We start from the raw sequence: 10,000 nt of genomic DNA, 5'->3' as shown, positions 1-10,000 counted from the left end.
GGTGGTGGAAGATGGAGAAGTAGCGGTGGTGGTGGATGGAGAAGTAGCGGTGGTGGAGGATGGAGAAGTAGCGGTGGTGGAGGATGGAGAAGTAGCGGTGGTGGAGGATGGAGAAGTTGCGGTGGTGGAGGATGGAGAAGTTGCGGTGGTGAAGGATGGAGAAGTTGCGGTGGTGAAGGATGGAGAAGTAATGGTGGTGCAGGATGGAGAAGTTGCGGTAGTGGAGGATGGAGAAGTAGCGGTGGTGGAGGATGGAGAAGTAGCGGTGGTGGAGGATGAAGAAGTAGCGGTGGTGGAGGATGGAGAAGTTGCGGTGGTGGAGGAGGATAGAGAAGTAACGGTGGTGGAGGATGGAGAAGTAACGGTAGTGGAGGATGGAGAAGTAGCGGTGGTGGAGGATGGAGAAGTAGCGGTGGTGGTGGATGGAGAAGTAGTGGTGGTGGAGGATGGAGAAGTAGCGGTGGTGGAGGATGTAGAAGTAACGGTGGTGGAGGATGGAGAAGTTGCGGTGGTGGAGGATAGAGAAGTAACAGTGGTGGAGGATGGAGAAGTAACGGAAGTGGAGGATAGAGAAGTAACGGTAGTGGTGGATGGAGAAGTAGCGGTGGTGGTGGATGGAGAAGTAATGGTGGTGGAGGATGGAGAAGTTGCGGTGGTGGTGGATGGAGAAGTAGCGGTGGTGGAGGATGGAGAAGTAGCGGTGGTGGAGGATGGAGAAGTAGCGGTGGTGGAGGATGGAGAAGTAGAAGTGGTGGAGGATGGAGAAGTAATGGTGGTGGAGGATGGAGAAGTAGCGGTGGTGGTGGATGGAGAAGTAATGGTGGTGGAGGATGGAGAAGTAGCGGTGGTGGAGGATGGAGAAGTAGCGGTGGTGGAGGATGGAGAAGTAGCGGTGGTGGAGGATGGAGAAGTTGCGGTGGTGGAGGATGGAGAAGTTGCGGTGGTGGAGGATGGAGAAGTAGCGGTGGTGGTGGATGGAGAAGTAATGGTGGTGGAGGATGGAGAAGTAGCGGTGGTGGTGGATGGAGAAGTAGCGGTGGTGGAGGATGGAGAAGTAGCGGTGGTGGAGGATGGAGAAGTAGCGGTGATGGAGGATGGAGAAGTAGCGGTGGTGGAGGATGGAGAAGTAGCGGTGGTGGTGGATGGAGAAGTAATGGTGGTGGAGGATGGAGAAGTAGCGGTGGTGGAGGATGGAGAAGTAGCGGTGGTGGAGGATGGAGAAGTAGCGGTGGTGGAGGATGGAGAAGTTGCGGTGGTGGAGGATGGAGAAGTTGCGGTGGTGGAGGATGGAGCAGTAGCATGGTGGAGGATGGAGAAGTTGCGGTGGTGGAGGATGGAGAAGTAGCGGTGGTGGAGGATGGAGAAGTAGCGGTGGTGGAGGATGGAGAAGTTGCGGTGGTGGAGGATGGAGAACTAGCGGTGGTGGTGGATGGAGAAGTAATGGTGGTGGAGGATGGAGAAGTAGCGGTGATGGAGGATGGAGAAGTTGCGGTGGTGGAGGATGGAGAAGTAGCGGTGGTGGAGGATGGAGAAGTAGCGGTGGTGGAGGATGGAGAAGTAGCGGTGGTGGAGGATGGAGAAATTGTGGTGGTGGTGGAGGATAGAGAAGTAATGGTGGTGGAGGATGGAGAAGTAATGGTGGTGAAGGATGGAGAAGTAGCGGTGGTGGAGGATGGAGAAGTAATGGTGGTGGAGGATGGAGAAGTTGCGGTGGTGGAGGATGGAGAAGTAGCGGTGGTGGAGGATGGAGAAGTAGCGGTGGTGGAGGATGGAGAAGTAGCGGTGGTGGAGGATGGAGGAGTAATCGTGGTGGTGGATGGAGAAGTAGCGGTGGTGGAGGATGGAGAAGTAATGGTGGTGGAGGATGGAGAAGTAGCGGTGGTGGAGGATGGAGAAGTAGAGGTGGTGGAGGATGGAGAAGTAGCGGTGGTGGAGGATAGAGAAGTAGCGGTGGTGGAGGATGGAGAAGTAGCGGTGGTGGAGGATGGAGAAGTAGCGGTGGTGGAGGATGGAGGAGTAATCGTGGTGGTGGATGGAGAAGTAGCGGTGGTGGAGGATGGAGAAGTAATGGTGGTGGAGGATGGAGAAGTAGCAGTGGTGGAGGATGGAGAAGTAGCGGTGGTGGAGGATGGAGAAGTAGCGGTGGTGGAGGATGGAGGAGTAATCGTGGTGGTGGATGGAGAAGTAGCGGTGGTGGAGGATGGAGAAGTAATAGTGGTGGAGGATGGAGAAGTTATGGTGGTGGAGGATAGAGAAGTAACGGTGGTGGAGGATGGAGAAGTAGCGGTGGTGGAGGATGGAGAAGTAGCGGTGGTGGAGGATGGAGAAGTAGCGGTGGTGGAGGATGGAGGAGTAATCGTGGTGGTGGATGGAGAAGTAGCGGTGGTGGAGGATGGAGAAGTAATGGTGGTGGTGGATGGAGAAGTAGCGGTGGTGGAGGATGGAGAAGTAGCGGTGTTGGAGGATGGAGAAGTTGCGGTGGTGGAGGATGGAGAAGTAGCGGTGGTGGAGGATGGAGAAGTAGTGGTGGTGGAGGATGGAGAAGTAGCGGTGGTGGAGGATGGAGAAGTAGTGGTGGTGGAGGATGGAGAAGTAATGGTGGTGGTGGATGGAGAAGTAGCGGTGGTGGAGGATGGAGAAGTAATGGTGGTGGTGGATGGAGAAGTAGCGGTGGTGGTGGAGGATGGAGAAGTAGCGGTAGTGGAGGATGGAAAAGTAATGGTGGTGGAGGATGGAGAAGTAGCGGTGGTGGTGGAGGATGGAGAAGTAGCGGTAGTGGAGGATGGAAAAGTAGCGGTAGTGGAGGATGGAGAAGTAGCGGTGGTGGTGGAGGATGGGGAAGTAGCGGTAGTGGTGGAGGATGGAGAAGTAGCGGTTATGGAGGATGGAGAAGTAACGGTGGTGGAGGATGGAGAAATAATGGTGGTGGAGGATGGAGAAGTAGCGGTGGTGGTGGTGGATGGAGAAGTAGCGGTAGTGGTGGAGGATGGAGAAGTAGCGGTGGTGGAGGATGGAGAAGTAGCGGTGGTGGAGGATGGAGAAGTAGCGGTGGTGGAGGATGGAGAAGTTGCGGTGGTGGAGGATGGAGAAGTTGCGGTGGTGGAGGATGGAGAAGTAGCGGTGGTGGTGGATGGAGAAGTAATGGTGGTGGAGGATGGAGAAGTAGCGGTGGTGGTGGATGGAGAAGTAGCGGTGGTGGAGGATGGAGAAGTAGCGGTGGTGGACGATGGAGAAGTAGCGGTGGTGGAGGATGGAGAAGTAGCGGTGGTGGAGGATGGAGAAGTAGCGGTGGTGGTGGATGGAGAAGTAATGGTGGTGGAGGATGGAGAAGTAGCGGTGGTGGAGGATGGAGAAGTAGCGGTGGTGGAGGATGGAGAAGTTGCGGTGGTGGAGGATGGAGAAGTTGCGGTGGTGGAGGATGGAGCAGTAGCATGGTGGAGGATGGAGAAGTTGCGGTGGTGGAGGATGGAGAAGTAGCGGTGGTGGAGGATGGAGAAGTAGCGGTGGTGGAGGATGGAGAAGTTGCGGTGGTGGAGGATGGAGAACTAGCGGTGGTGGTGGATGGAGAAGTAATGGTGGTGGAGGATGGAGAAGTAGCGGTGATGGAGGATGGAGAAGTTGCGGTGGTGGAGGATGGAGAAGTAGCGGTGGTGGAGGATGGAGAAGTAGCGGTGGTGGAGGATGGAGAAGTAGCGGTGGTGGAGGATGGAGAAATTGTGGTGGTGGTGGAGGATAGAGAAGTAATGGTGGTGGAGGATGGAGAAGTAATGGTGGTGAAGGATGGAGAAGTAGCGGTGGTGGAGGATGGAGAAGTAATGGTGGTGGAGGATGGAGAAGTTGCGGTGGTGGAGGATGGAGAAGTAGCGGTGGTGGAGGATGGAGAAGTAGCGGTGGTGGAGGATGGAGAAGTAGCGGTGGTGGAGGATGGAGGAGTAATCGTGGTGGTGGATGGAGAAGTAGCGGTGGTGGAGGATGGAGAAGTAATGGTGGTGGAGGATGGAGAAGTAGCGGTGGTGGAGGATGGAGAAGTAGAGGTGGTGGAGGATGGAGAAGTAGCGGTGGTGGAGGATAGAGAAGTAGCGGTGGTGGAGGATGGAGAAGTAGCGGTGGTGGAGGATGGAGAAGTAGCGGTGGTGGAGGATGGAGGAGTAATCGTGGTGGTGGATGGAGAAGTAGCGGTGGTGGAGGATGGAGAAGTAATGGTGGTGGAGGATGGAGAAGTAGCAGTGGTGGAGGATGGAGAAGTAGCGGTGGTGGAGGATGGAGAAGTAGCGGTGGTGGAGGATGGAGGAGTAATCGTGGTGGTGGATGGAGAAGTAGCGGTGGTGGAGGATGGAGAAGTAATGGTGGTGGAGGATGGAGAAGTTATGGTGGTGGAGGATAGAGAAGTAACGGTGGTGGAGGATGGAGAAGTAGCGGTGGTGGAGGATGGAGAAGTAGCGGTGGTGGAGGATGGAGAAGTAGCGGTGGTGGAGGATGGAGGAGTAATCGTGGTGGTGGATGGAGAAGTAGCGGTGGTGGAGGATGGAGAAGTAATGGTGGTGGTGGATGGAGAAGTAGCGGTGGTGGAGGATGGAGAAGTAGCGGTGTTGGAGGATGGAGAAGTTGCGGTGGTGGAGGATGGAGAAGTAGCGGTGGTGGAGGATGGAGAAGTAGTGGTGGTGGAGGATGGAGAAGTAGCGGTGGTGGAGGATGGAGAAGTAGTGGTGGTGGAGGATGGAGAAGTAATGGTGGTGGTGGATGGAGAAGTAGCGGTGGTGGAGGATGGAGAAGTAATGGTGGTGGTGGATGAAGAAGTAGCGGTGGTGGTGGAGGATGGAGAAGTAGCGGTAGTGGAGGATGGAAAAGTAATGGTGGTGGAGGATGGAGAAGTAGCGGTGGTGGTGGAGGATGGAGAAGTAGCGGTAGTGGAGGATGGAAAAGTAGCGGTAGTGGAGGATGGAGAAGTAGCGGTGGTGGTGGAGGATGGGGAAGTAGCGGTAGTGGTGGAGGATGGAGAAGTAGCGGTTATGGAGGATGGAGAAGTAACGGTGGTGGAGGATGGAGAAATAATGGTGGTGGAGGATGGAGAAGTAGCGGTGGTGGTGGTGGATGGAGAAGTAGCGGTAGTGGTGGAGGATGGAGAAGTAGCGGTGGTGGAGGATGGAGAAGTAGCGGTGGTGGAGGATGGAGAAGTAGCGGTGGTGGAGGATGGAGAAGTTGCGGTGGTGGAGGATGGAGAAGTTGCGGTGGTGGAGGATGGAGAAGTAGCGGTGGTGGTGGATGGAGAGGTAATGGTGGTGGAGGATGGAGAAGTAGCGGTGGTGGTGGATGGAGAAGTAGCGGTGGTGGAGGATGGAGAAGTAGCGGTGGTGGACGATGGAGAAGTAGCGGTGGTGGAGGATGGAGAAGTAGCGGTGGTGGAGGATGGAGAAGTAGCGGTGGTGGTGGATGGAGAAGTAATGGTGGTGGAGGATGGAGAAGTAGCGGTGGTGGAGGATGGAGAAGTAGCGGTGGTGGAGGATGGAGAAGTAGCGGTGGTGGAGGATGGAGAAGTTGCGGTGGTGGAGGATGGAGAAGTTGCGGTGGTGGAGGATGGAGAAGTAGCGGTGGTGGAGGATGGAGAAGTTGCGGTGGTGGAGGATGGAGAAGTAGCGGTGGTGGAGGATGGAGAAGTAGCGGTGGTGGAGGATGGAGAAGTTGCGGTGGTGGAGGATGGAGAACTAGCGGTGGTGGTGGATGGAGAAGTAATGGTGGGTGAGGATGGAGAAGTAGCGGTGATGGAGGATGGAGAAGTTGCGGTGGTGGAGGATGGAGAAGTAGCGGTGGTGGAGGATGGAGAAGTAATGGTGGTGGAGGATGGAGAAGTTGCGGTGGTGGAGGATGGAGAAGTAGCGGTGGTGGAGGATGGAGAAGTAGCGGTGGTGGAGGATGGAGAAGTAGCGGTGGTGGAGGATGGAGAAGTAGCGGTGGTGGTGGATGGAGAAGTAATGGTGGTGGAGGATGGAGAAGTAGCGGTGGTGGAGGATGGAGAAGTAGCGGTGGTGGAGGATGGAGAAGTAGCGGTGGTGGAGGATGGAGAAGTTGCGGTGGTGGAGGATGGAGAAGTTGCGGTGGTGGAGGATGGAGAAGTAGCGGTGGTGGAGGATGGAGAAGTAGCGGTGGTGGAGGATGGAGAAGTAGCGGTGGTGGAGGATGGAGAAGTTGCGGTGGTGGAGGATGGAGAAGTTGCGGTGGTGGAGGATGGAGAAGTAGCGGTGGTGGAGGATGGAGAAGTTGCGGTGGTGGAGGATGGAGAAGTAGCGGTGGTGGAGGATGGAGAAGTAGCGGTGGTGGAGGATGGAGAAGTTGCGGTGGTGGAGGATGGAGAACTAGTGGTGGTGGTGGATGGAGAAGTAATGGTGATGGAGGATGGAGAAGTAGCGGTGATGGAGGATGGAGAAGTTGCGGTGGTGGAGGATGGAGAAGTAGCGGTGGTGGAGGAAGGAGAAGTAGCGGTGGTGGAGGATGGAGAAGTAGCGGTGGTGGAGGATGGAGAAATTGTGGTGGTGGTGGAGGATAGAGAAGTAACGGTGGTGGAGGATGGAGAAGTAATGGTGGTGAAGGATGGAGAAGTAGCGGTGGTGGAGGATGGAGAAGTAATGGTGGTGGAGGATGGAGAAGTTGCAGTGGTGGAGGATGGAGAAGTAGCGGTGGTGGAGGATGGAGAAGTAGCGGTGGTGGAGGATGGAGAAGTAGCGGTGGTGGAGGATGGAGGAGTAATCGTGGTGGTGGATGGAGAAGTAGCGGTGGTGGAGGATGGAGAAGTAATGGTGGTGGAGGATGGAGAAGTTGCGGTGGTGGAGGATGGAGAAGTAGAGGTGGTGGAGGATGGAGAAGTAGCGGTGGTGGAGGATGGAGAAGTAGCGGTGGTGGAGGATGGAGAAGTAGCTGTGGTGGAGGATGGAGGAGTAATCGTGGTGGTGGATGGAGAAGTAGCGGTGGTGGAGGATGGAGAAGTAATGGTGGTGGAGGATGGAGAAGTAGCGGTGGTGGAGGATGGAGAAGTAGCGGTGGTGGAGGATGGAGAAGTAATGGTGGTGGAGGATGGAGAAGTTGCGGTGGTGGAGGATGGAGAAGTAGAGGTGGTGGAGGATGGAGAAGTAGCGGTGGTGGAGGATGGAGAAGAAGTAATGGTGGTGAAGGATGGAGAAGTAGCGGTGGTGGAGGATGGAGAAGTAATGGTGGTGGAGGATGGAGAAGTTGCGGTGGTGGAGGATGGAGAAGTAGAGGTGGTGGAGGATGGAGAAGTAGCGGTGGTGGAGGATGGAGAAGTAGCGGTGGTGGAGGATGGAGAAGTAATGGTGGTGGAGGATGGAGAAGTAATGGTGGTGGAGGATAGAGAAGTAACGGTGGTGGAGGATGGAGAAGTAGCGGTGGTGGAGGATGGAGAAGTAGCGGTGGTGGAGGATGGAGAAGTAGCGGTGTTGGAGGATGGAGAAGTTGCGGTGGTGGAGGATGGAGAAGTAGCGGTGGTGGAGGATGGAGAAGTAGTGGTGGTGGAGGATGGAGGAGTAATCGTGGTAGTGGATGGAGAAGTAGCGGTGGTGGAGGATGGAGAAGTAATGGTGGTGGTGGATGGAGAAGTAGCGGTGGTGGTGGAGGATGGAGAAGTAGCGGTAGTGGAGGATGGAAAAGTAATGGTGGTGGAGGATGGAGAAGTAGCGGTAGTGGAGGATGGAAAAGTAGCGGTGGTGGAGGATGGAGAAGTAGCGGTGGTGGTGGAGGATGGAGAAGTAGCGGTAGTGGAGGATGGAAAAGTAATGGTGGTGGAGGATGGAGAAGTAGCGGTGGTGGTGGAGGATGGAGAAGTAGCGGTAGTGGAGGATGGAAAAGTAGCGGTGGTGGAGGATGGAGAAGTAGCGGTGGTGGTGGAGGATGGAGAAGTAGCGGTAGTGGTGGAGGATGGAGAAGTAGCGGTTATGGAGGATGGAGAAGTAACGGTGGTGGAGGATGGAGAAGTAATGGTGGTGGAGGATGAAGAAGTAGCGGTGGTGGTGGTGGATGGAGAAGTAGCGGTAGTGGTGGAGGATGGAGAAGTAGCGGTTATGGAGGATGGAGAAGTAACGGTGGTGGAGGATGGAGAAGTAACGGTGGTGGAGGATGGAGAAGTAGCGGTGGTGGTGGTGGATGGAGAAGTAGCGGTGGTGGAGGATGGAGAAGTAGCGGTGGTGGAGGATGGAGAAGTAGCGGTAGTGGTGGAGGATGGAGAAGTAGCGGTGGTGGAGGATGGAGAAGTAGCGGTGGTGGAGGATGGAGAAGTAGTGGTGGTGGAGGATGGAGAAGTAGCGGTGGTGGAGGATGGAGAAGTAGCGGTAGTGGTGGAGGATGGAGAAGTAGCGGTGGTGGAGGATGGAGAAGTTGCGGTGGTGGAGGATGGAGAAGTAGCGGTGGTGGAGGATGGAGAAGTAGCGGTAATGGTAAAGGATGGAGAAGTAGCGGTGGTGGTGGAGGATGGAGAAGTAGCGGTGGTGGAGGATGGAGAAGTTGCGGTGGCGGAGGATGGAGAAGTAGCGGTGGTGGTGGATGGAGAAGTAGCGGTGGTGGAGGATGGAGAAGTAGCGGTGGTGGAGGATGGAGAAGTAGCGGTGGTGGTGGATGGAGAAGTAGTGGTGGTGGAGGATGGAGAAGTAGCGGTGGTGGTGGATGGAGAAGTAGCGGTGGTGGAGGATGGAGAAGTAGCGGTGATGGAGGATGGAGAAGTAGCGGTGTTGGAGGATGGAGAAGTTGCGGTGGTGGAGGATGGAGAAGTAGCGGTGGTGGAGGATGGAGAAGTAGTGGTGGTGGAGGATGGAGGAGTAATCGTGGTGGTGGATGGAGAAGTAGCGGTGGTGGAGGATGGAGAAGTAATGGTGGTGGTGGATGGAGAAGTAGCGGTGGTGGTGGAGGATGGAGAAGTAGCGGTAGTGGAGGATGGAAAAGTAATGGTGGTGGAGGATGGAGAAGTAGCGGTAGTGGAGGATGGAAAAGTAGCGGTGGTGGAGGATGGAGAAGTAGCGGTGGTGGTGGAGGATGGAGAAGTAGCGGTAGTGGAGGATGGAAAAGTAATGGTGGTGGAGGATGGAGAAGTAGCGGTGGTGGTGGAGGATGGAGAAGTAGCGGTAGTGGAGGATGGAAAAGTAGCGGTGGTGGAGGATGGAGAAGTAGCGGTGGTGGTGGAGGATGGAGAAGTAGCGGTAGTGGTGGAGGATGGAGAAGTAGCGGTTATGGAGGATGGAGAAGTAACGGTGGTGGAGGATGGAGAAGTAATGGTGGTGGAGGATGAAGAAGTAGCGGTGGTGGTGGTGGATGGAGAAGTAGCGGTAGTGGTGGAGGATGGAGAAGTAGCGGTTATGGAGGATGGAGAAGTAACGGTGGTGGAGGATGGAGAAGTAACGGTGGTGGAGGATGGAGAAGTAGCGGTGGTGGTGGTGGATGGAGAAGTAGCGGTGGTGGAGGATGGAGAAGTAGCGGTGGTGGAGGATGGAGAAGTAGCGGTAGTGGTGGAGGATGGAGAAGTAGCGGTGGTGGAGGATGGAGAAGTAGCGGTGGTGGAGGATGGAGAAGTAGTGGTGGTGGAGGATGGAGAAGTAGCGGTGGTGGAGGATGGAGAAGTAGCGGTAGTGGTGGAGGATGGAGAAGTAGCGGTGGTGGAGGATGGAGAAGTTGCGGTGGTGGAGGATGGAGAAGTAGCGGTGGTGGAGGATGGAGAAGTAGCGGTAATGGTAAAGGATGGAGAAGTAGCGGTGGTGGTGGAGGATGGAGAAGTAGCGGTGGTGGAGGATGGAGAAGTTGCGGTGGCGGAGGATGGAGAAGTAGCGGTGGTGGTGGATGGAGAAGTAGCGGTGGTGGAGGATGGAGAAGTAGCGGTGGTGGAGGATGGAGAAGTAGCGGTGGTGGTGGATGGAGAAGTAGTGGTGGTGGAGGATGGAGAAGTAGCGGTGGTGGTGGATGGAGAAGTAGTGGTGGTGGAGGATGGAGAAGTAGCGGTGGTGGAGGATGG

General features: G+C 55.7%; 1 protein-coding gene across 1 annotated transcript in view; it reads left to right on the top strand.

Moving 5' to 3' along the window:
- Positions 1 to 190: 190 nt before the first annotated feature.
- Positions 191 to 10,000, top strand: part of LOC138372819 (exported protein YdbA-like) — a 10,890-nt gene continuing 1,080 nt past the window's right edge. The window contains exons 1-3 of the mRNA XM_069338480.1: positions 191 to 622; positions 1,960 to 2,400; positions 4,092 to 4,532. Of these exons, the coding sequence (XP_069194581.1) occupies positions 191 to 622; positions 1,960 to 2,400; positions 4,092 to 4,532 (1,314 nt within the window). The remainder of the gene's footprint in view (positions 623 to 1,959; positions 2,401 to 4,091; positions 4,533 to 10,000) is intronic.

The sequence above is a fragment of the Procambarus clarkii genome, chromosome 40 (genome assembly GCF_040958095.1).
Source record: "Procambarus clarkii isolate CNS0578487 chromosome 40, FALCON_Pclarkii_2.0, whole genome shotgun sequence".
Lineage (NCBI taxonomy): Eukaryota > Metazoa > Arthropoda > Malacostraca > Decapoda > Cambaridae > Procambarus > Procambarus clarkii.
Note: the sequence above shows the minus strand (reverse complement) of the source record. Positions and strands in the feature narration are given on the sequence as shown.